At 34.3% G+C, this 27806-nt stretch overlaps 1 protein-coding gene across 1 annotated transcript in view; it reads left to right on the top strand.

Moving 5' to 3' along the window:
• The window catches only part of Cdh19 (cadherin 19), a 115512-nt gene that overhangs the window by 6403 nt on the left and 81303 nt on the right, over nt 1-27806 (top strand). The window contains exons 2-3 of the mRNA XM_059280666.1: nt 21917-22139; nt 23876-24167. Coding sequence (XP_059136649.1) covers nt 21921-22139; nt 23876-24167 — 511 coding nt within the window. The 5' untranslated portion in view covers nt 21917-21920. The remainder of the gene's footprint in view (nt 1-21916; nt 22140-23875; nt 24168-27806) is intronic.

Here is a 27806-nt window from a genome sequence, read left to right as displayed (position 1 = left end):
CAGCCACCAAGTTTATTTCCCCTTTTTTGTTATGGAATTTCAAATTGTCAGATTTTACCTTAACAGTGATGTAAAATGAGTGAATTTTTTAAAAAAATACTAGCTTCATTTTCCATATTTACATATCGATCTCTAAGATGCATATGTTAATTATTGATGAATCTGTGTTTTAAAATAACTTATGTCATGGTCTCATTTTTAAGGACATCAGATAGCTATGCAAGATTATTTCTGGGTTTTATGCTCCTTTGGTCTCCTTTTTTTTGGGGTCCCTTGTTTGCCAATATCTTCATATTATTACAACGCCTCTATAGTAAAATTTGCTGTGAGGAATTACGATATCTTTAACAATTCTTGTTTGTTATCCTTTTTCCACTTTGCTTGATATCCTGTGTTCATTTCCAAACCCCATAAGGAAGAGAAAAAATTTATTGAAAATTATGAGGTATTTCTTTTTATTTAAGCTTTATTTCATTTTTACATTTATATTTTGAGTACAATAGGCTAAATACTTTATAAAAGCTTAAACTTTTAGATAACTATTACCAGTTAGTAAGTTACATATGTCCATACAAACATTAGGGTCTAACTTCAAGCTCGTTTTCAATTTTCAATGGCATAAATCGTACATTGCATTTTTTTCCCATTTTTCAAGACAGGGTTTCTCCATGTAGTTTTTATGCCTGTTCTGTAAATTGCTCTGTAGACCAGGCTGGCCTCGAACTCACAGAGATCCTCCTGGGTGTGCTTACTGAGTGCTGGGATTAAAGGCATGCACCACTGCTGCCCGGGTGCATTGTGTATTTTTATCTTAGGTCTTCTTACTTTCTCTCATCTCCATCCTCAGTCTTCCTCTTACAGGAAATTAAAAAGAAAAACTAGTAAATATTGCAATTAAAATAAACCATGACCAACAACTGCATATATATTTTATCTCCCCCTTTAAAAAAACATTATAAATAGTTTCTTTGAGGAAATTGTTTCTTTACCCACTCAAGTATAAAAATTCAGTGTTCTTGTCTTAAATAACACCCATTAGTTATTGGCTAATTCAAATCATTTGAATTCAGCATGTCCCTTGTGCACACTAATAAAATAAAATAAGAGCAATGTATGAAGAGTGTCGGTGATGCAAGGGCTGCTTTCACAGGGTTGCTAGCAGTGTCAATTGTGTATGTTAGTCAAGATGGCTGGGGTAAGTCCACATAGACCATGATAATCAGACTATTTGGCTGAGATTAACATTTGTCACTTGTTTTAAAACATCTAATTCAGAAGAAGAAGCCAGAGAACAGAAATTTGCCCTTGTTTTCCCAGAGATTCTTACATTGAGAGGTGTATGCAAGCACAGAAATTCAATGATTTAGCAAACAAAGCTCTTAATTATTTTAAACTTAAATATTGATACATTTACCACATTCTTCATACTATTTTAAACTGAAGAAAACACAATAAACCCCAACTTATAAAATATACTAGTTTTATGATGTTTTTCACACATATGGGTATTATTATTACTAGGGTGAGATACAATGATTTCTAAGAGTTGAGGCAAGTGCATTTTATATTGCACCTAATTAATATGAATCAAAAAACATACAAATAGCCAGGCGGTGGTGGCGCACGCATTTAATCCCAGCACTCGAGAGGCAGAGGCAGACGGATCTCTGTGAGTTCGAGGCCAGCTTGGTCTACAAAGCGAGTTCCAGGAAGAGAAACCCTGTCTAGAAAAAAAAAAAAAAAAGAAGAATAACAACAAAAACATATAAATACCTGTATGTAAACATTTATATCTAGGCCATATTAATGACTACAATTCTCTTCTAACAGTGTGCAGAATACCTTCCAGCAACAAGAATGCTAGTCATTAGCATGAAGTTTCTATTTAGGCACCACCTTGACTTCTCCATGTTCAGTGACATAAGTCTTTCATGTTTATTGCTTTTTTAGTTTAGTAGTTGGAAATTGGAAACAACCTTGGAGTCCATTATCTGATTAATGAATAATAAAAATGTTGTGCATTTTCACAATGAACTATTATTAATTTCAAAAGATAAATGATGCTTTGCAGTGTTCAGGTAAATGTATGCAGTTAGAAAATAGAGTCATACTGAGTGATGTAACCCAGATGACAAAAGACACATATTGTATGCGTGGAGAGTTATATTACAATTGGGTTATGCAGTCCAAAGGGACTTAAAAGTTGACAGATGCCTTTTATCTGTCAATCATTCTTAGCTGATCTGTGCACATCATATATTCCATATTGTGTTGATTCAGATATGTATGTTACCTTGACAAGTTTCTGTGTTTTCAGAAAAAAAATAACAGACACCAATAAAGACAAGTAGTTCAGGTGATACCTCTGTTTCAGTTTCATCAAAAATCTGTAAAAAAAAAAAACAAAACAATGTTGTATGCTTTCTCTTATATGTTAATATTGGGTTGCAGGCTTTCTATATGTGTAATACAATCTACATAACCACATAGGATAGATACCTTAAAGAATCAAGGAAAAAATAAGGCATTTTCAAAAGAAGACAAACTAGAATTTAGGGTGAGAGAAAGAAGAAAAGGATACTAGTAAATTTGTATCAGTCACTAAACTTATATAACATACAGAAACATAGCTCCTCACACAGAGGAAAGCAAATTCCAAATTAGGTAACTTACATTTTGTTTTATTCAATTAGGGTTAGATTTTAAAAATTATGCTATATAGTGAGCAAAATGGCTCACTTATCCTCCTTAGATTTCTATTACTATGATAAAACACCATGACCAAAGTATTTTGTTTATACTTCCTTTTCAGCCCACTCTTTTTCCAGTGTCTTTATTAATGAAGTTACTCTGCCAACTACCAGAAGAGAAATGTAAACACCAAGCTGGCCACAAATCCTTGATCCACAATAGTGTCCTTTGTGAAAGATATGCTAGGGCAATGATGTCACAAAGCTTATGGGAGTAACTAGCCAATCTCTGCTTTGACTTAAGGCCCACTCTACAATATTCACCCCATATCTGACACTGCTTAGGTGAAAAATAACCAGAGACTAGATAGTCCAGGAGCCTAGGGTAAAACCCAAAAATACTGCTTTAAAAAAAAGAAAAAAAAAAAAAAACAAGCCATCAAACAAGCAAAAACCACATAGCAATAAAATGACACCTAAGAACATTCAGCTATACTCATAGATCAGTGCCCTGTTCTGTCATCATCAGAGACGCCTCCTCTTACAGCAGATAGGAAAAAGTTACAGAGATCCACAGCCAGACCTTCTATAGAAAGTGAGAGACCTTGGAGCACACAGCTCTAAATGGGATGCCTCTTTCAAATCCCTCCTCCTAGGGCTCAGGGAACTCCAGAGAAGAAGAGACAAAAAGACTGTAAGAGTCAGAAAGGATGGAGGACACCAAAAAACAAGGCCCCCTAAAGTAACATAATCAAAACTCATATGAACTCACAAAGACTGAAATAGCATGCACAGGGTCTGCGTGGGTCTGAATTTGAAAGAGTGTGGAGGAGTGCTGCTTCATGCATTGTTCTCTGTGGTCTGCTCAGGTGCTTTCTCGTACAACACAGGACCAGGGAAGGCAGTCTGGTAGGAACATTTTCACTATTGAGGTTTTTCTTCATGGATTAATTTAGTTTTCATCAAGTGCACAAAAGAACTAACTTGAACATCTCCCTTTAGTAGTTAATGGTGATAGAGATATAAAGCCTTATTTTAGTTAAATCCATGTGTAACACACATGTGTAATTACATACAATTGAAATCACTGATTAAGGCTGTACATATACATTATACATTATACATTAAGATTTTTTTGTTTGATGAAGGAGTTTACACTTAACATCTCAAAAAGAAATAAATGACTGTGTTGGCTAATGTCTGTGAATGATACAAAATGGAGTGAATTGAGAAGAGGGAACATCAATGAAGAATTGAGAGTTACATTGGTCTGTGGGCATATTTCTCACATAATGTTTGATGATGAAGTGTCCAGGCCTCTGTGGGCAATCCCACTCCCGAACAGCTGGTCCTAGGTTGCATAAGAAACCCTACTGAGCAGGGCAGGGGATGTAAGCCAGTAATCAGCATTTCTTTTTGGTTTCTTTTCAATTCTTGTCTCTAGTTCCTTCCTGGCCTCCTCCATGATGGAATTTAACCTCTACTTTTTCACTGAATCTGTGGCTCATATTATCTCTTTCTAGGGAAAATAACTCCTCTGAGAGCTGCCACACCTTAGCACTTCCAGTGGTGGATATGAAGTCTTTGATCCATTATGACACAGGAACAATCTTTCCATATCCTCCAAAAAAGACTGTTCTAAGGGCTTGTATGAATTCAAGTTTTCTTTTTTTTTTGAGAATTAACAGTGTAGTCAAAAGAATAATAAAAATTAAATACAGACTAAGATTAACTTAAATACAAATATGAAATTGAAATGAAAAATAAGATTAGAAATCCAAAGACATTTCAGAGGTGGCTTATCTTTTCCTTTATCTAAACTTTTTACTATTAATATTGTAGGGTCTGAACCAGTTCTATGTGTATATATGATGGCTTCCAGTTTAGGGTTTTTATGAGATTCTTAAGTATGTCAATGAGTGGGTCTGATTCTTGTGTCTTTACTGGGCTCTCTTCCTTCTATTTGGTGTCTTGTCCAACCCCAGTGTGTTGGTTTTTCTTATATTGTATCATATTATAGCATATCACATCATATCATATAATTAATATCCCTTAGAACAATGCTTGTTTTCCAATGAGAGACAGAAAGGGAGTGGATCCAGATGACAGAGGATGTGGGGAGGAGCTGGGAACAGTAGCGTGGGAGAAAACCATAATAAGGATACATTCCTTTTAATTTATATATGCATTTTATATATAAATGCATGCATACATCATATATATGCAACAATACTAATAAAAAACAAGTCATCAATTTGAGAGTCAGGGGACATGGGAGATGTTCGAGGGAAGGTACATGGAGAGGTTAAAAAATGAAAAATGGAGGAGAGAAAGTGAAATAATTTTATTAGAATTAAAAATATATAAAAATTAAAAGTATCAAGAATACCTAAAAGGGGGGGGGGAAATAATGCATCTCCTTTTCTTGCTCACATTTCCTCAAAATGGCAAGTTTTGTTGTGTGATGTAATAGTATGTTCTAAGAAAATTAAGTAGATATTAGAAATCCAAGTGAGTTTGTTCTCTAAGTAAAGCACATATAGTCTAAAGCCCTTGAAGAAAACATAGGCAATAGACACATGGGGCCTGAAGATTTCAGCTCATATTTGGTGAAGGCTGGATGTAGAAGTGGTTTAGGTCTGTAAGGAGAACTTGTAATACTCTTTATTTTCTTTTAAAAATATCTACTTCAATAAAATAAAAAAATTACTCTAATTTATATGTTTAAATCCAAAGATTAGGCGTAAAATATATTCACAATAGCATAGAGTAACCCTTTGATATGAATAATGAGGAAGGAGTTATAGTATGGCACTTGTCATCTGGCATCAAATTGGTTGTCCTGCAATTTTTCTTAGGTGATTCAAGAGGAGGGCATATATATGTGTTAGTTTCCTTTTCAAATCTTTTTTATTAATTACTGATTATTTTATACACTATATTTTGAACATATTCACCCTTACATCCAGAACTCCTTTCAGATTACATACCATCTTTATATCCATAAAATTCTGTGATTTCTCTCTCCTTTAAATTCATGGAGTCCAGTTTATGTTGTTCAAATAATCTTCAGTGTGGGTCCTGAACTAGAGTTGGTTGACCTATAAAGTATCACACCTTAAAGAAAAGTGTTTCCTCCTCATAGAGCAGCTGCTAAATTCCAATAGCTCCACATCTGGGAATGTCCCTTCATGCCTTCACTACTACCATACTCTATGTTGAGATTTTGTTTGGCTTAAGTTTGTGAATGTCGTGTGCATGCTGTAACAGTCACTCAGAATTTATATGGGCAACTGCTCTGTTCTATCTTGAAAATGGTTTATTTGTAGTCATTCACTGTCTCTGGTATTATACTTTTTCCACCTTATACCCAGCCCCTTCCCCAGTGACCTCATGTTTTGAAGGGAAAAACTATGATACAGAATTTACAGTTAAGGCTGAGTATACCAAAGTCTCTTGTCTTCTTCATATTGTCCAGTTATAAGTCTCCATATTGATTGCCTTCATTGCAATAAAAAAACAAACCAAAGCAAACCCCTTCTTTCTTAGATGAGATCCAAGAGATGTACAAATTATAAGTATAGCAATAGCTCAATAGATGTAATTTTAATATTATATTGATTTAGCGAAAAATAGTAGGTTCTGCTTTGGGTAGTATAACCTGCCTAGTCACCACAATAATGGTGTCCAAACATAGATTTCATTTTAAAATATTTTATTTTACATTCTTGTGTGTGTGTGTGTGTGTGTGTGTGTGTGTGTGTAATTACATGTGTGTGTAAGTGAATATGCAGAATCTGCAATATGTTTGGTATCCACAGAATGTTCGGTATCTGGTTCCAAAAGTGTCTACCTTATTTACTTCAATATAAGATCCCTTACTTCACCTAGAGATACTTCACTGACATCTACAAAGTCCGGTGGACCTACTGTGATGGCATCATAGGAGGGGTTGGACTCAGGCTGAACAATTTGTGTTTTTTCTTGGAATTTGAACTCATAGCCTCATGATTTTACTATCAGCACATTTGCCATTGAACTTTCTCTGAAGCCTTTGACCCTTCATTAAGTTAAAAAAAATTAGTAAAAAACTCTGGGGGGCCGGAGAGATGGCTCAGTGGTTAAGAGTGCTGGCTGCTTTTCCAGAGGTCTGAATTCAATTCCCAGTAACTACATGGTGGCTCATACCATTCCTAATGAGATCTGGTGCCCTCTTCTGGCCTGCAGGCATACCTACAGGCATAAAACTGCATAATAAATAAATAAATGAATGAATGAATGATGAATGAATGAATAAAAAATAAATAAATAGAACTCTGTAGTGTAAATTCTAATTGGTATTAACAATAAAAATCTGGAATCACATATTAGGGTGAAAGCTGAAAAATCAGAGAATCAAAATAGCCAGGCAGTAGAAACACATCTTACCTCTAGGAATCCTGAAAATGAAAGGGGCCAAGCTCCTGTCTCCACCTATCGTTCCTGATGGGGCAATGTTTTTCTGTATGCTGTGAAAATATGTTACTCTGATTGGTTGATAAATAAAGCTGTTTGGCCTATGGCAAGGCAGCTTAGAGGCAGGCAGAAAATCCAAACAGATAGAGAGGAAGGAGAAAGACAGAGCAGAGAAGACACTGCCAGCTGCTGCCATGAAAAGCAAGAAGTAAAAGTATCAGTAAGTCACAAGCCACGTGGAAAAGTATAGATTTATAAAAATGGGTTAATTTAAGATACAAGAGCTAGCTACCAAGCAGCCTGCCTTGGTCATAGTTTAAAAATAATACAATCCTGTGTGTGTTTACTTAAGTCCAAGCCGCTGCAGCAACTGCAGGTGAGAGAAATTTGTCCTGACCATAGGCCAGGGAGGACACAGGAAAACTTCTGACTACAACTTCCCCTCTCTGCCCAGCCATACCATTTACTGTTTTCCCCTCCCAAGTGCTGGGATAAAAGGTGTGTGCCACCATTGCCTGGCCTCTTTTGGCTAGCTCTACACTCTGATCTTCAGTCAAGCTTTATCTGTGGGAACACAAACAAAATATCACCACAGAACTTCTCAGATTAAAAGACAAGTGAATCATGTCTGACTTCTATCCTATATTCATGCAATTAATGGGTCCACAGACCCTTCACATTTTGTTTCACTCAAAGCCTTGAAGTATTTCTTCACTCCACACCTTAGATTTTAATATAAGATTTTTAAACTTTGGAGAAACTTTTCATCTTATTTTAGTAACATATTTTAAGAGTATGCTGAAAGATCAGAGAGACAAAGGAACAAGCCATACCCACTTCTCACCTCACTGACACACTCCTCAGCTGAAGGGGGCTGACTCTTGTCTTCTCCTGCCTTGTATTTCTTTTCTCTGCTCAGCCACATAACTTCCTGTCTCAACCTCCCTAGTGCTGGGATTAAAGGCATGTGTGCCTCCTAACTACTGGGAGCAAAGGCATGAGATCCCAAGTGCTCAAATAAAAGGTGGATGCTCTGTGAATAGCTAGTGGCTGGCTTTACCCTCTGTTCTTCAGTCAAGCTTTATTTGTTAGAGCATACACAAACTATCAATACAATTTTCAGTTTATATATGTCCATGCAATGTCATGCATTTCTTCAAGCATGGTTGTGTTTATTTGTCATAGCCTTTTAAGCATACTTAGCAATAAGGCATGACATTCAATTATTATAAATTATAGTTACAATATTCATTTATAAAGATGTTTGTGTGTTGCAGAAAACAATGGCTGATAATTCAAAATTGAGAAAATAGAAATTGCAAGGAATTTATTATTTACTAGTAAATAGATATGCTTAGGTGGTTGGTTAAATGCACAAATTTTCTAATGGTTTCATACATGTGTATAATGTGTTCTGATTGTATTCACCCTCAGTTACCCTGTCTTATCTGCTTCAAAACTAGCTACATAGTATTCCCCTCATTAATGTGTGTGTGTGGGGGCAGTTTGTATGTTCATGCCTCATCCACGCAGCCATAAATGTTATGCGTCCCTGATTGAAAATCTTTTCCATAAGTCAGACATGATTCCCTACTGCACAACAGGTGACAGTCTACCACTGATTCTTTTCAGAATGTAAATACAACTCTTCTCTTACAATAAAATAACATCATTTTGCTTTGTTGTTCATCTTACAAAGTATTTCCAGAGAACAGATTTATTGGATGAATGATATCTTATTAATTTTAAGTTTAAATGTTTTATACACTTGTTTTCTTTTCAACTATTCTAACAATTTTCTTTATCTTTACAAATGGGTAAATGTATTAATTGAGGGAATAATGTATGTTTTGAAAGTTGTAGAAGGGAGGAAAAATGAAAGATAGGTTTAAGAAAATTGGACCTTTACAGCTTACATTACATCCACTGTGTTGTAATTTTAGACATTTCTCACCATCAATATCGACCATACCTAGTGCCTCAAATGTACTTCTCATTCATCCAGAGTCCATCCTAATGGATCAAGAATACAGGTTATGAATTCCACACTAGAAATGGAATGGCATTACCAGTCCCTTTATGGGCTATGACATCACACAAACAGTCAATGGTTGGGTTGAAATGTCTAAAAGGGCATCAGAACTGCAATGAAGCAATTATGATCTTGCCTGATTTATAATACACATGACTAGATTAAAAATAGGAAATAGACAGTTCATTCATCCTTTTGTTCTGTTTAATGGGCGTTTTTGGAGCTGGAGTTGACGTGTGATCAATGACAACACAGAGTCCAGAGATACTATTTTCCTCTCACTTATGCGTGAGAACTCATTCCAACACATTTTCTCCCCATTTTCCTTCTATGGGCCTAAGAATTCCACTTTAAAGGCTGTTTGTGCAATATCATTCTGTGATACTGACAAGTTTCTCTTAATTTATAGAGATCACAAGTAGGATTGAGTTTCTATATTTATTCCACCTACTTTCACCAGATTCCGCTTTTATCTTTGCTCATATCACTACCACATCCATCATTCTGAATTCTTTTCCTTCCTCAAGACTTCATTCAAGGTGGGGAAAAATGTCCTAAAATGAGATAACAGAAAACATTTTACCATGTCTCCTTTAAGAATGGTCTAGAGGTTAAAATAAAATGTATAGATCTTTATTCAGTGTAAACAACACAAAATATAACACAAAATGTGTTACATTATTAAATACTATTTTTTTCATCCTTCCATCCAGTAAAATACAGAATGGCTTTTAGTCATAGTATGATTACAAATAAATATTTAATGGTGGACCAGATACTCAAATTTTCTGAAGAAATTTCTTTCTGCATGATATAATATTGGATAAAATATGGTTTTTGTACAATGTTTTAATGATATTCATAGTTTCTTAATATTATTGTAATTATGGTTCTGTATAATATTACATATATTAGAGTTCCCTCTCATTTTCAATAACATCTCTTATGAAAAATATACTATGTTCTGGAACTTAATTATTAAATACAAATATACCTATATACATACAGGAATATATTCAACATTGGAATACCAGATTTGCATGTTTTCCCCACATAAAATATTCATGATTCTATTCTAATATATTCACTGAATTGTAAAATATAAGCAGAATTGCAAATGCAGAACAGAGATTCTCCTCTTACCTGGTGCATTACTGATATAACTAATTGTTATCAGTTTTTGTTTCTTGCCTGGATTCTGCCTGGAGTGCTTCTCAGTCTAGCACTGGTGACAGATACCATCATATTCAATCAAAAGTGGGCCATTATTTGAAAAGCTTTTACACTTCTCTTGAAATACATGGAGTCTGCAGAAAACTTTAAATATAATAGAGAGTAAGCAACCAAACATTTCACAATTCAGATACAACTATTGCATTCATTACACACACACACACACACACACACACACACACACACACACACACACATGATAAACAGAAAGATTATCAGGTCTGCATTTCTATATTTGGAATTCTGAAGAGATAATATTTAGCTATCTGATACTAAACAATTGACAATATCTTATATTATATAATGTAAAATAAAACCACTCAACTTTTAATGAATATGTAGCTGATGTTTTTCTGTGTCCACCTGGCTCCTGCAGCTGCCTAGACCCAAGTAAACACACAGAGACTTATATTATTTATAAACTGTATGGCTGTGGCAGGCTTCTTGCTATCTAGTTCTTTATATCTTAAATTATCCCATTTCTATTAATCTATACATTGTCATGTGGCTTGTGGCTTACCTGTACTTTACTCTTGTTTCTTATGGTGGTGGCTGGCAGTATCACCTGACCCAGCCTTCCTGTTCCCAGAATTCTCCTGTCTGCTTGTTCCGCCTATACTATACTTCCTGCCTGGCTATTGGCCAATCAGCATTTTATTTATCAACCAAAGCAGAGCAACACTTTCACAGCATACAGAGCAATTGATATCTACAGCATGAATATTGCTCTGTTATTTATTTATTTTCACTTTAAAAAATGTTTCACATTTTTAATATGCTTTATATGTGTCTGCATATAATGTGCCTTAGCAGACATATAGATGCTAGAGGACAATTGGAGGAGTTGGTTGTCTCTTTTCACTATCTGGTTTCTGGAGATACAACTCTGGTGTTCAGGCTTGGGAGTACTCAAAAGATCTGCTGAGCTGCCTCTCTGGCTTATTTTATTTTTTGAGGGGCTTCTTTTTGTCATATATATATGGTTTGTCATATATATATGGTTTTGTCATATATATATATATATATATATATGTATATATATATATATATATATATATGTTTGGTTTTGCTATGTGACTCAAGCAGCCCTAAAGTCCCTCCTGATTCTCGTTCCTCTGCTTCCTGATTTCTGGGATTACAGACGTGAATCACCAAGGCTAGCCATGCTTATGTTAGACTGTATTAGAGAAAGGAAGAGACAATCTTTTCAACATCCCTCTTTAAGGTAGTACTACTTCTTTGTCATTATTTACTGAAACAAACTGTGTGGGTCAACTTTCTTCTTCTATAGTCGTCATTTTACTGAAATGCCTCATGTAAAGAAGGCCATAATGTACTGGCTTTTAACTTTGAATTTTCCTTTTCATACTTCATACTTTTGATACAATTTATATGTGAATATTATTGGGCACACTTGAGTGCTTCCTTCTAGAAAACTTAGCAAACTATGATACAGTTTATACAAAAAAAATTAAAAATATGCTGTATGGTAAAATTATTCACAAAAATGTTCATCCAAAGTTTGAATTTCATAATCATTGGAAAGCAGTTAATTTTTGTTTATTTTAACTACTAACTGGTATTAAAATATTTACTCATTTCAGCTTGTATCGATCTAATATAACTATAATTATTTTATTTTTAATAAGTATATTTTAAATACAAATGAAAGATAAAATAATTAAATATGACTATTTTGGAAACCATTTCAATAATCAACTTTTGCCACTATTTTATCTCTTCTGTTATTCTAGCATCAAATATTTTTAGAAGTTCGTACTTCTTTTGGCCAACACCAACATACTTCAGTATGCATGATAGTAATAGGTTGTATAATTCTATACAATCAGACAAGCATTTCAAATACCTGAAAAAAATCAGCAATGTCTTTGATTTATCTTTTAAAACATGGCAAGCACATATCATTTGCAGAACCCCATTAAATTAGTTCTGTCTTATTTTCCATTAACTTTGCATCTTTAGAATGACTTCAAAACTGAAAAAAATATCATTCCTGTCTGTTCTGGATACTTTTCAAATGTATAACACACTGTGGGAATATTTCTGAGAGATCAGAGGTATTCGGAATTCTGGGTGTGTCTACAGCTGGTGGGTAGTGTAGAACTGCATACTCAGTGAAAGCACATTCAGAAAAGCTGCAGTTCTTTGTTCTTAATGAGAAATTGTCCACAGACTGGGGGTGGTAATCTCTAGAAAGATATAATGTTTGGAGTTATTTGATTATTTCTTATTGTTTCCGGTTGTTGGTTATAACATCTTAGAATAATTTCCTATAACTTTCAACATTTTTTAGTGAAAATATTTTAAAATTGTTCTTTGTATCCCAGTGAAACACATCGGATGCACTTGTTTTTTGTTTAAAAAAAAAAAAAAGGTTGGTTATTTTTCTAGATTTGACAAATTGAAATCTTTAAATTAATTTTGTATATAATTGGAAGATGAATATATATGCATATACACTATATAAAAATACACACACATATATGAACTCAAAATAATGAACTTGTAATCCAATACTCTCAAAAATGTCATTTTTTTTTAATCTCTTTCGACTCTTCTGGCCACATGCCTTCACAGCCATTAATCTCATTCTGTTTAAACTTTCAAAATTACATATAAATGTAAAAGTTCTGTATAAATTAATTCCATCAAGTTTTGTATGCTCAGTATAACTATTTTGAGATAATATTTGCATCATAAATCCATTTATCTCAAAATGGAGTGATGGCTCCATGGGTAAAAATGCTTGTTGTCTAAGCATGAGTACTTGATTTAAAATTCCAACCATCCATGTAAAAATATGGGGGTGTCATAGGCAGTAGAGCCAGCAGGAACCCTGAGGATTGCTGCCCACCTACATTGACCCAGGTTCAATGAGATACCTACCTAAATGGAATAAATGGAGAATGAATAGGTAGGCAAATGGTAGAACTACTCTGACCTTTATACAAGCACACAGAAGTGCACATACACACTACATACATGCACCATACAGTCTGTCACAAACATACCACAAAATATTTTTAAAGGGAAAACTGGACACCAACCCAACCACAAAATCCTCAACCTACAACCCATCCTGCCTACAAGATGCCCTAGGGCAATGATGATACCGAAGTGATCAAACAATGTTTGGTTTAACTTGAGGACCCTGCTAATAAAGGGAGCCCATGCAGCATACACCATGGACAGCCAGGAAACAGAGTCTGGATAGCCTGGAGATATAGTGGAGAATTAAGCGCAACACAATTGGGGAAAAAAAGGAAAAAAAAAAGGAAAAGAAATGGTATTCTGCTATGCTCATAGATTTCTGCCTTGTTCACTTGTCCAGTCATAATTAGAGGCGACTCCTCCTGAAACATATGGAAGCAGCTACGTAGACCCATAGCTAGACATTATGCAGATGGAGGTTTCCATTGAGTCCCTTCTCATAGAGATAGGGAAACCCCAAGGAAGCAAGAAAGGAAAGAATGTAGGAGTCAGAGAAAATGGAGGCTAAGCAGGCTCATACGTACTCATAGGATTGCAGAGGTAATCACAGGGCCTGCATGGGTCTGTAACTAGTCCCCTGTGAATATGCTGTGGTTGTTTAGCTTGGGTTTTTGTGGGATGCCTAACAATAGGAGCAAGTGTGTCTTTTGACAGATTCGCATGCTCTTGAGACTCTTCATCCTCTTGGATTTCACTGTCCAACCGTGGTATTAAGGCTTTTACCTTGTTATATTGCATCTCCTTTTGTCTTTTGTTGTGTTTGGTTGATATCTTTTGGAAGCGTGCTCCTTTCTGAAGAGGAAGCTGAGGGGGAGTGAATTTGATGAGAGGTGATGTTGGTAGGGAAAGCTAGAAGTGCAAACAAATCACAAGTTTGTTTGAAACTGTCATTGAAATGTATGTAGATAATAGATTTAATTTTACACAGGTAAATGATTGCATCAGTTCAGGCATGGTGGCACATGCCTTTCTTCCCAGCATGTGGGAGTCAGAAGCTGGTAGATCTTTGTGAATTTAAAGCCATCCTGGACTATATATTGAGTTCCAAGACAGTTAAGACTATGTAGAGTGACCCTGTCTCAAAAACAAACATAATCACAAATGAATAAAATTTAAGAATAGATATTTCAAACTTTATTAAATTGAAAAACTATTTTCTTAAATAGTCAAGACATTCTCATCACCAGCACCAGTGTAGGAAATTTATGCATACTCATTTCCTGATTTAGACTCAGAAGACTTACTCTTTTAATTATTACCATTCTAATTGCAGTAGTACCTTATGGTACTTTAATTTGAAATGCTACTGAAAGACAAGATGCTATTTTGTAACATATCTGTCATAGGTACTTTCATGAAAATTTGCTCCAATGCTTCTCCATACTGCATTTTACAATGACACTTACTATTGAATGTTCAACATTCTGGAATATTCTGCAAACAGTCCTTTTTCGTAGACATAATCCACAATCATTTGCTCTCAGTCTGTGGCTTGTCTTTCTGTTTTCTTATTGCTATTTCTTATAGGTTCTATAGTGGTGGCCAACATTATTGATCCTCGATTCCATGAATATTGCCATTGTGGTACAAGAGAAGATTTTGTTAAGAATGCTGAAATAGGAAAATGAAATGCAATAATATATTTTACTGAAAGAAGAAGACAGAGGGAAATTTCACATAATGTGACAAGGCAATGTGCATGTAGATCGATCAAAGAGAGATCTGATGATGCTGTTCTGGGGTCTTGAAGATACTCGTGAGAGACAGAAAGCAATCAGCTGAAAGTAGCTTCGGAATTAGATTTAAGGAAGGGGTTACTTTCCAGAACTTTGAGGATTGGCACAGTCTTGTCAAGTATTCATTTTTGGTCCAGTGAAGCCCATTTTAAAATTCTGACCCACAGAAGTGACAGATAATAAACTGTGTCACTTTATCCTATTAAGTTGGAAACATATTGTTGGACTTCCATTCTGAAAAACAGTATCATTAGAAAACAAAAATTTCAATTTGGACAAATTTTAATCTATCAGTTTTAACAGATATGCTTTTCATGTTTCCAAACATCATGCAGCTAGGCGGTAGAGGAGGCAGACTCTGAGTTTGAGGCCAGCCTGGTCTACAGAATGAGGTCTGGGACAGACAGAGAAACCATATCTAGGAGGAAAAAAGAATCATTTAATCAAATAATGATTTTTTTTTTAATTTGTCATTACTGGTCACTTTATGTGACAAAATATGCACCAGGGTGTTGTGGAATAATCCTTTTGTACACTGTAAATATATATTACTCCCCTTGGCTAATAAAGAGCTGACTACACCAGAGTTCTTTTGTTTAGTTTTGGTTTGGTCTCAAGTTAAATTAAAGCTTTTCCCTCCAACTTCACTTTTCCTCTGCTGACTTGTTGCCTCTTGAATCCCGGCAGTAAATCAGTTTCCATTTTTGCATCCCTGTTATAAACATTTTTTTTTCCTTTTGAATCTCTGTTATTAACCAGTTGCCCTTTGGTTATCTATTATAAGTCAGTTGCTAGTTGCATTTTCCTATAATCCTAGCATGCTAAAGACTGAGACAGGATGAAGTCAAATTCAGGGTGAACCTGGTTTATAGATTTAAGCTGTTATATAAAAATGAATAAAAAGAGGGAAAAAGCAAAAGCAAAAGCAAAAGCAAATAAAACCAGAAACTCTTAGTTGCTCATTTACATATATATTGAACTGTATGTTACTTCATTTGTTTTTCTAATTTTTTCCCATTAAGTTCTTTTCTAGTTATGATACAACTAGGATACTATGAAGGCAATGGCAGTGTTAGAAGTCTGTAAATAAAATGATAATTTTAGCACATTTCCTTTGCTTTTATAGTAGTATTTGTGCTATTCTAGGTAAAATAAATTTACATTACTTTGTTTTATACCAATATCTAATTGGAATTTCATGAGGATGTATAAAATCAATATTTCCCTGTAAACAACATTTATCTGTTTTACCATTTGCCTTACATGAATTGTTCTTTGGCTGAACTAGTCATTTGCCCATTCTTAGGCATCTCACACTGCTTGAATTTTTTTTTAATTAAGAAATTTTTTTATTAATTTTACATATCAATCACAGATCTCCCTCTTCCCTCCTCCCATCCCTCCAGCTTCCCTCCAAAAACCACCCCCATTCCTTTTTGCAAGAAGGTAAGGCCTCCAATGGGGAGGTACATTCAGTAGAAGTAGCTCAAAGCCCCTCCCCCTGCCTCAAGACTGTGTGAAGTGTCCCAACATAGGCAGTGGGCTCCAAAAGCCTGTGCATGCACCAGGGATGGATCCTGATCCTATTACCAGGGGTGCCCTTAAGCAGCTCAAGCTGTACAACTGTCTCGATTATGCGATTATGCAGAGGGCCTAGTCCAGTCTCATGGAGGCTCCACAGCTGTTGGTCTAAATTTCATGAGTTCCCACTAGTTCAGCTTGATTGTCTCTCTAGGTTTCCCCATCATGATCTTGATGCCCCTTGCTTACAGAATCCCTCTTGTCTCTCTTCGACTGGACTCCTAGAGCTCTGCCTGCTGTTTGGCTGTGGATCTCTGCATCTGCTTCCATCAGTTACTGGATGAAGGCTTTATGATGACAGTTAGGGTATTCACTGATCTGATAACTGGGGTAAGCCACTTCAGGCACCATCTCCACTATTGCTAGTAGTCTAAGCTGGGGTTATCCTTGTGGATTACTGGGAACTTCCCTAGCACCCTGTTTCTCCCTATCCCATGATGTCTCCCTCTATCATGGCATCTCTTTTACTGCTCTCCCACTCCATCCCTGTGCAAACTCAACCATCCTGTTCCCTTAAGTTCTCATCCCTTAAGTCCCTTTGTCCCTTTATCTCCAGATTACTTAACAAGCAAATACTTCACGTGTTTGTCTTTTCCTTTATGCCAGCATCCTTAAGAATTCTGGCTTCTAGCCGGGCGGTGGTGGCACAAGCCTTTAATCCCAGCACTCTGGAGGCAGAGCCATGCGGATCTCTGTGAGTTCAAGGCCAGCCTGGGCTACCAAGTGAGTTCCAGGAGAGGCGCAAAGCTACACAGAGAAACCCTGTCTCGAAAAACCAAAAAAAAAAAAAAAAAAAAAAAAAAAAAAGAATTCTGGCTTCTGATTTGCTGTGTATCTTAGAACAAAAACACCTAATATTTCTCTGTCATTGTGTCTTTGTGAGGGTTTCTATGGCTGTGATGAAAGATCATAACCAAAAAGCATGTTGGGGAGTAAAGAGTTTTTTGGGCTTACACTTCAGTCTTGCTGTTCATCGCTGAAGGAAGTAAGGGCAGTAACTCAACAGAGGAGGTTCCCAGAGGCATAAACTGGTGCAGAGGCCATGGAGGAGTGCTGCTTACTTGCTTGCTTCCCATGGTTTTAGAATCCAGAAACACCAGCCAAGAAATGGCATTGTACAACATAGATTGGGTCTTCCCCAATTAATCACTAAATGAGAAAATGCCTTACTGCTAGATTTCAAGGAGGCATTTCCTCAACTGAGGCTCCTTCCTCTGATGACTCTTGCTTGTGTCAAATTTACATACAAAACTAACTGGTACACACTCGTTACTTTATATGGGTTTATATGTTATTCCTCTAAAGATTTCCTTACTGTTTTCATAATGTGGTCACTCAGGTAAATAAAGTTTTCCCCATTTGTTTTTTTTTTATTGTTTTTATTATAGATTTTTTCTCTGAACTCTTCACAAATAACAATTGGCAGTTATTAATCATATATATTTGTTCTGATTAACCTGTGATTACTTCCTCTTTTCAATGATTATTTTTCCACATGTTTGATTTCATAAAAACATACTTATATACTAAAATGGTCTTTTGTTTTAATAAGAAACTTGGTAGTGTGAGCTTTATCAATGAACTTTAGTAAGATTATCCTAACTTCTGTCTACACGTCAAAAGATAATTGTATACTGCGACATTTATCTTAATTTATTTATAGAGGCTACGTATGTTAAAGGTAATTTTCCTTTTTGGCCTGAACCTGTTTTATTAATGTTCTCCGTAATGAACTGTTTTTTACTGTTATAAAATTCATAGCAATTAAATCACAGCAGATATTCTGTACTTCCTATTGTATGACATCTTGAGGCTTCAATCGCTTGCATACCCCAATCCCCACCCTTGTTTGTTATTGTGGGGATTGTGGTGTTGTGTCATTGGATATAATGTTTACTTGTAGATTAATATATTTTTTGGAGGAATCACTATTTAAGAATTTCCTAGACAATGTAATTTCAAAATTTACTAAATAGGGCCATAAGTAAATAATTCATTGTAAATATGGAACATACAATTATGTAGAAATCTTAGAAAACAAAAATATAGTTTCTGTAAAACAATCTTTTTCTACACTGTGAAAATATATTACTCTCATTGTTTGATAAAAAGCTGACAGGCCAGTAGCTGCGTGGACAGTAAAGTGGGAAAGCCACTCAGAATGATAGGAAGAAAAGGGGCAGAGTCAGCACAGACACCAGCCAGCTGTCCAGGAAGCAAGACATGCTAGAGGACAGGTAAGGCCATGAGCCACATGGCAATATATAGATTAATAGAAATGGGTTAATCTAAAGGTAAGAGTTTGCTAGTAACAAGCCTGAGCTATTAGTCTAGCATTTAGAATTAATATAAGCCTCTATGTGGTATTTTGGAAGGTGACTGCCAGGCATTTGAAACAGGTGGTCAGGCCAGCAAATATGTGTTCACAGCTTATTACTATAGTATTTGTAAAAATGATAGAATCACACTACCAGCATTTTCTTATGTGCTAAAAGCTTCATATTTTGTAATCAGGGCTATATGAAGATATTTTTCTGCAAATATATAATGAGCTTTGAGTATATTCCCCACCACCACAATACATTCCCTTACTTCCACTCTCTGTTTTTATTACTTAGTTTCCCCTGGGTAGTACGGTATTAGTACATAAAGTTATTTGTCTGTAATATCTTACCCCTACAAATGGAAAAAAAATGCTATTTTCTTTTTTGAGACTGACCTAATTTATCTTGATTATTTTTTAAAAACATAAAGTGGCATTTATTCAAGCCTCTGGTATTTTATGAAATATGCAGGTAAAGAAATCTTTGTTCATCACACAAGTACGAAGAAAACTAATGTCAAAATAGCAATAGAAGATGTTAAAAGAAGGCAGAGAAACATTAACACACTGTTCATGCAAACATATTGAAATCATGATTCAAAATGCTTGAATATTTTGTATTTGTCACCTGATGGATATTTGGCTGTCCTAAAGTCTTATTCTGTTATTCTGAATTTTTAGTGAAATTTAACTTTTGTTTTACTCTTAAAATTGATAAATTAGGATATAAAAATTAGCTTCATTCTTTTAGATTGTTCATTGCAGGTAATGATAAATAGATGATGGCAAAATGGCTTCACGGGCAGAAGAACTTGATGTGAAGCATGATTGTATGATTTGATTCCTAAAACCCATCATTGAAGAAGAGAATTAAACTCCAAAAATTTTCAATGACTTCTCATGTGTGCTGTGGTATGTGCACGCACATACACACATGCACACACACACACACACACTCACCACATTGAATGCTATAAATAATAAAATAAAAATTAAATTTACAGAAAGTATCAAAATATAGACTTAACAGAAAAAAGTTTTACTTAAACATGACACTTGTACTTTCATATTAACTGTGGTAGTGATTTTCCAAGTTACACAAAACGTATTTCTTATGTTCAAATCATATTCATCACTTATGCTTATTCTTTCTATCAGAGCTATTGTATCTATCTATCATCTGTCTGTCTGTCTGTCTATGTATTAACCATTAAGCTAGGAACCAGATTGAAGCTCAGTAGTAGCAATTCAATTATTTATGAAGCACAAGATTTCTTGGTTGGATCTCTAACACACACACACACACACACACACACACACACACACACAATTTTCAACAAAATGCAGCACAAATTTTGAAACTTAAATCTAAGGATGAAATTCATCCTACTTTTCTCCAAGCTGATTTTTTTTGCTGACCTTCATTAAGTAAATGCATAACAATAATACAGCTTCTTGAAAGGACTACAGATGAATCACAGAATCCCTGTATTCTTTCTTAATTAAGTGTTTTGTAACAACCCTTCTTAACAAGAGCCAAAGATATAAATATTCTCTCTGAAAGTGTTCAAAAATAAATTTAGAGTATTCACAGCAAGACCATGCCAAAAAGCTTCTAACCTGAGATGCTGTAACTTTTCTAATCATTATCTTGTTAAATTCTTAAAAGGATTCACTGCAGTACTTTTCTTCTAGAAAGCCTAATGAGTAAATCCAATTTAGATGTGTGAAAGCACTGTGCAGATGTTGTGCAGATGTGGGGAAGCTGAGAGTGACTGTCTGGTCAGAGTTGGAGAGAGTAGCCTCAGGCTTGTGGGGTTCTGAGTAGTGGAAATAGGCTGGAGTGTTTTAGTAGTTAGTGGACAATGGCATTCATATCCAATTTCCAATTTACATATTTCCTCTGATCCATCAGCTTATATTTGTTGTCTAATAATGTCATTTATTTCATGTGATAAGAATGCTTTTCCCCCTCATTATTCTATTTTCAATCACAGAGCCATCTTTACAATCACTAATTATTTAATTTTCAAAGAATAAACAACTTTGCATTGACTTTTTAGTCGAAGTGCTTTGTAACACCAGTCTCACTAATTTTTAAATCTCTCAGTTTAGAATTTTATTTTGAATTACATTTATTTGTCATAATATCATTAAGAGAAATTGTAAGGTAAATCTTATTTCTAGGATGTGAAAGGAAGAGATTTTTTTTTTTTTTTTTTTGGTTTTTCGAGACAGGTTTCTCTGTGTAGCCTTGGCTGTCCTGGAACTCACTCTGTAGCCCAGGCTGGCCTCAAACTCATAGAGATCCACCTGCCTCTGCCTCCCAAGTGCTGGTATTAAAAGTGTAGGCCACCACCACCCGGCGAGATTTTTTTTTTTTTTAATCTCCTGGCTTGATTGTTTCATTAATCACTTAGCTGGAGTTTTCCTGAGATAGAAATAAAGAAGGAAGTAAGCCAGTTAAATTATAATAAAATTGGATCTATCTCAATGTCAGCTGCCAATCAAAGAGATTGTTAAAGGAATACTGCAACCTTCCGGCAGATTTATGAGTGCAGTTTAAAACAAATGGTGCTTGAGCTGAAATTCAGAGCATTACAAATAAGACCATTGCTGAGCTACAATATACAATTAACTAGCTTAATTGGAAAATAAATTGAATGTCTTTTTATTCCCTTATTCCCAGCTGCAAATGTTGTAACCTGTCTATAGTAATTATGTGAGAAAATATTTTTTAATGTCAATTTTCATTCTGTTTTCTGTGTTTTAAGAATATACAGGATACTTAAGATTATAAAGGAGTATTGAGAAACAAACACATTTTGTTTGCATCATTCCTTTTCTTCTGCAGAATAATGCTTAGAATCCAAACACACACAACAATGAATCGCTGTTTCCTGAAACACTGGATGTTGGTGACTCCTCTCCTTTGGTATTGCCTTAAAGTTGCAGAGAACTTGCCAGCTGGGAGGGCTCAGAAAGAAACCCGGTTTCCTGGAAGAGCTAAGCGTGGCTGGGTGTGGAACCAATTTGTTGTACCAGAGGAAATGGATACTAGACAACATGTTGGACGGGTACTTATTTTCTGGAATAATTACAGTAGATGGCTATATAAAGATGTGATGTGAATGGGTTAGGAAAGTCTGATGATTTACACGTATTTAATGGAGCCATTAGAAATTACCAAACATGGGCACAATAATAAATTTGAATTTGAAACACAACTCAAAACTTGAAGAGGGAAGTCCAGTTTTCAAACTTCTCTTTCTGTCTTTACATGAATGTGTTATATCTATTTATCAGCATTAAGAAATATAATTATGTTATTTGTGAAAATGGATCAAAGCAGCCACAGAGTTAAATGCCATTTATCAGCAGTACTCAGCTTGATATGCTGCTATGCTAAGTAACTGTTGACTTACCTTCACTCATTTTTAACTAAGCATATTAATTCCATCTCTTTTACCAGCTCAGGAATTTCAGGAGCCTACACACATCATTTAATTAGTGTAGTTCAAATGCAAAAAAAAAAAATGATTGTTTTCACTTTGAGAACAATATTTTAAAAAAAAATTTCTTTAATAAGACAGAACCTCTCCAATCTCTGTATTTGTTTTTTTAAATATTATTTTATTTAATTTAAACAAAAGTAATTACAATAGCATGCCCTTCTCTGTAACTCTCTTGCTCTAAATAGATATATCAAAATAAGTTACCTGCAGTTAGGTGGCAGTAAAATTTAATTAGGTACAAAGGGTAAATACCTCAGATTTCACTTACTGTTTTTAGACTATTTGGGAGAGTGACATGTTAAGCCTGGTCCTCAGAATCCATGAACACTTTATCTATCCTAGCTGCAAAACATATATATAAATGGATTCAACTACAAATATTATAAGCCTTCCTATATGTGCCTGTGTGTGCTAGACACAAATTTTTCTGGTCTTTTTTTTTTCTATGATATCTACAGGCTAATCATATACGTGGCTATGACACATAAATGACTGGTTCTGCATGTTATATACTTAGTCTAATTTTAGTGATATGTATAAATATTTGTCTGCATGAATGAATTTGTAACACATGCATGTATGGTGGCTATGAATGCCAGAAGTCATTGAATCCCCTGGAACTGGAGTTACAGACAGTTGTGAGCCACCATGTGGGTGCTGGTATTTGAACCCAGTCCTCTGGAAGAGCAGCCAGGACTCTCAAACACTGAGCCATCTCTCCAGCCTGAAAATCCTAAACTAATTAGTCTAAACTAATTAGAATTATTTTTAAGTCCAATAAGTCTAATTATTCTAATTATAAATAATATTAAATTATAATCAGATTAATTATGAATAATGTAATTGTAGACTAATTATAATTAATCTAATTATAAATAAGTCTAAACTAACTAGACTTACTTGTTTAAAATAATAAAATCTTGCTACTTCATTATATTGGAAATCAGGAACCTCTCCATTACTAACATGGTTATACATATGATAATATTTTACCTCAGTTGACATGATGAAGAATTATAAAGTGGGTGGGGGTAGTTCATGTATTTAATCCCAGCACTAGGGAAACAGAGGCAGGTTTCAAAATAGGCTGATTTCAAAGCCAGCCTATTCTAGAGAGTCAGTTACAATACATGCAGGACTACACAGAAAAACTCTGTTTCAAAAAAACCAATGATGATAATAATAAAAAGAAGGATGTAGAATTATTCACTTGAAACTTATTAAAATACATGAAAATTATGAATACCAAGTTGAATATGCATATATTCAGAAATACAGTTTTCTGTCTTTACCTGCAGCTAAGATCTGAATTAGACAATGGAAACAACTCTTTCCAGTACAATCTACTGGGGACAGGAGCTGGAAGCTTCAGCATTGATGAACGAACAGGTGACATATTTGCCATCCGGAAGCTCGATAGAGAGGAACAATCCCTCTACATCCTGAGAGCCCAGGTAACAGACACCAGCACTGGAAAGGCTGTGGAACCTGAGTCTGAGTTTGTCATCAGAGTTTCGGATATCAATGATAATGAACCCAAATTCCTATATGAACCCTATGAAGCCACTGTCCCAGAGATGTCTCCAGAAGGTATTGCATATTAATTTACATCATAGCTTAATTAACAATGACAATAGATTAAAATATTTGAGTATACATTTGGTAAAACGTTGGTTTAATTTCCATATTAACCTTTCCTGTGACAAAATTTTTAAGTAAAATATTTGCAGAATCATGTAATATAATAATATTTTATAAAGTAAAATTAGAAGAAAAACTAAACTTTTTTCTACTGAACTCTATTTAATTAGTACTTTATTACTGCTTCAAAATTGTTTGTACTTCTGTCATATAATGTGATGGTTTTATTGTTGCATACACTGTATGTATGAAATACAAACTTCTGTATATATAATGCTGTTTTTTCTTGGTTTCATTTATATCTGAAATGAATTTAATTTCAAACTTGAACATTCAAGTAGAATTGAGCTAAAATTTAAATTTTTATCATTTGTCACCCTGTATTGCAAAGCAATTTTCCTATAAGCCTTCAAATTATGTTTAAAAAGTTTAGATGTTTATAATCAGTGGATTAATAAATTCTATAAGATATGCATAACGAGTTAAAAGAAATAATTTGTACAATAAAAACTGCTGTAGTCATCAAGAACAAGGAATATTTAAAAAAGGTGCATAAACATTTATCTGCATCTTTGCTCATTTCAAGTTCCTTTTCAATATTGTTGCCATTAAGTCAAGAATGTATTGAATGAATAAGAGATGATTTCAATGGGAAATGTTATCAACTACTTTGGAGATCAAAAATAACTTTGAAGTAAAGGGAATTTATGAATATAAAAATTCTTTTATTAAGTCTGACAAAATGTGGATAGCACAATTACAGTTGAATTTAATTTAAAAATCTGTTTAAAATAATAAATAATTTATTTAGTCATGATCATTTTAAAACATGCTAACATATTTTGAAATTTATTTATGGAAATTTGAAATCATTTTCCATTGAGTGTATAATATATTTCCCATTGCACTTTTCCTGATTTTTTTACTTTTAACATACCAATTATAAATTAGGGGTGCCATTCTGATTTGATTATGAGATAATATTGTTTTGTGATACAATAAAATTACAACATAAATGATACATATTGACATAATGTGTCAAAAACAAATTTTGTTAAAATAATTTTAAACTCCTTTAAATTTGTTGTTTTGATAGCAAACAGATTTCTTGTCTTCTTTCATTTTTTTTGTTCTCCCCATGTTCTTCCTTGTTTGGTGTTTTTCTCCACTTATATAATTCATGGTATTTTCGTGTACTTAGAATATTTTGTTTAAAAGTAAAAATAGAATCATAATGGATTTTTAGTAATTATTTTCTAGAATAGTACTTATACTAGTTAAACATATAATCCCTTCAAAAAATAATTTTAAATTATAAATTAGTATATGATGGCTGTTAAATATGGATGAAGTATGAGGGTCATTATTTATCTAGAGATGTGGGTCAGTTGTTTGAGAGAGAAAAATTGGTATAATGAAACCAGTCATGTATTCTGGATGAGGATCTCCATAGGAGAGTGACCATAATTGCATGTGTGAGTGAATTCATGACATGCAAAACACACACATCATAGACATGTACACAAGCAAATAGACAAAGAAAGTACATGAATGATTTGAGAGTGATTAATTAGATTATAGTGTAATGGCATATTTAGGGAGCACCAGAAAAGTAATGTAACTGTTGTCAAACAATTCTTGGATAAAAAGAGTTTCCCTGGATCCTGGACACATGCAGAAAATTCATGGAATCTGATGGCTTCCTAAAGAATCAGCTAATGAGTGGTTGTTTTCTTTTGATTTTTCTGTGAAATTTGACATAAATAGTAGAACTTGGAAAATGGTCTAACACTTTGTATGGAGAAGAAGAGAAATAAAATGAACAGCAGCTTACAGAATTAGGAAGCCTACAGGCAATGATTGTGTTTAGTTAATAGTATTATTCTGTTACAGTGTAATACAGAATAACACTATTAACTAGTAACACACAGTCAATAATAACACAGTTTTATTTATGAAGTTTGTGCTGTCCTAGAGTTTCTATTTCTGTAATAAAACACCATGAGTAAAAGTAACAGTAACAATCTTATTGTTCCATCACTGAAGGAAGCTGTAACAGGAACTCTAAGTAGAGCAGGAACTTAGTGTGAATTGAAACAGAAGCCCTGGAGCAGCACTTGCTTGCTTCTAGTTTGCTTCTTAGGACTTACTTCATTCTTTTATATATACCCTTGACAACCTTCTGAGTGGAGGCACCACTTGCCTACAGGGCACTCTCATGGAGTCATTTTGTTAATTTAGATTCCCTCTTCTCACAAGTGTGGACTTGTGTCAGGTTGACAAAAAAACAACACCACATTTGGTGACTACATGTTTCTTTGTTCATTTGCATTTTAAAGTTAATTTGCAAACTATGTAGTTAATCTGTGGGATACAGTAGACACTTTGGGGGCATCAATCAATGTTCAGACTTAAATGGAGTCCAAATAAAAGCAATGAGGAATGGACAGCAGTTTTTACTAAGATGGCTACTATTGAAGTTTTCTCATTGTTTTGCTCTTTTACCAATGATTTCCTTTTGAAGCATTATGTATATCTGTTACATTTCACCTGTAGTAAAGAAATCAACTAGTAAGATAATATGAGATTTAATTTGCTTTCCTAAGTATATCATTACCACATTTTGTGAATTCTTATCTGCAAATACATTGTTAATTCTCCCTCACACTCATCTTTATATTCATTATCTGGTGATGGCAATTGCTCTCAGGCTGCATTTTGACATTTTACAAGAGCTGTGCTTCAAAATTCACTTTTTTAAAATTTAATTTAAACATCAGTCACTGCCAGAGCTTTAGTTTGTCTTTCTTAAATATGTTTGTTGTATTAGAATCAGTTGCCAACTTTTATTTGTATCTGCACTTTGAACTAAAATTTGACTTAGATTGCTATAACAAATTCACATTATATACATTATCTACTGGACTATTTAGTTAATAATATATGCCTTACTAATCCAAAATTGCATATACTTCTAAGACAAAATGTGATGCTTTTATTCTTTCATACATTTTGTGTATTAAACACTCACTCTTTCTATACAGTGTTGGATTTTCTAGCTTGCATCTACATTTGAAATAGTTTCTTTCAAGCTTGGACAAATTCAATTGAGATAAAATTGTGTGTGTGTGTGTGTGTGTGTGTGTGTGTGTGTGTGTGTTCATTTGTTCGACTAGACTGCAAAGTTATTTTCTTCCTTCTACACAAAAATATAAGATGTATGAGGCTAAAAGATACAGAGTTATTGAGGAGAAAATGACTGAATAACTAGATAGAAGTATGCATGTGTGTATGAAAATGCTGCACAAAACATGAGATCCATTTGAGAGGTGGTCAATGTATATATAAGGGAGACTCCATGAAAGTGCATGAAGACACACAGTGACCCAAAGGATTATAAATTGCAAGTAATTAGTCAATTATTATCCTGAAATATTTTGTTGCTGAAGTTGTATGTTCATTTTTATATCTTTGCAATCGACCTGAATAACAACTTATTTTAATTGTATTCCCTTTAAATGATGGCAGTCAGTTTTCATACAAAATGTTATGTTAAAGAGAGAGAGGATAATGAGAACAGACTGTGTG

This window comes from Peromyscus eremicus, chromosome 15 (assembly GCF_949786415.1).
Source record: "Peromyscus eremicus chromosome 15, PerEre_H2_v1, whole genome shotgun sequence".
In the NCBI taxonomy this organism is placed as follows: Eukaryota; Metazoa; Chordata; class Mammalia; order Rodentia; family Cricetidae; genus Peromyscus; species Peromyscus eremicus.
This window is presented reverse-complemented; position numbering and strand designations above follow the sequence as displayed.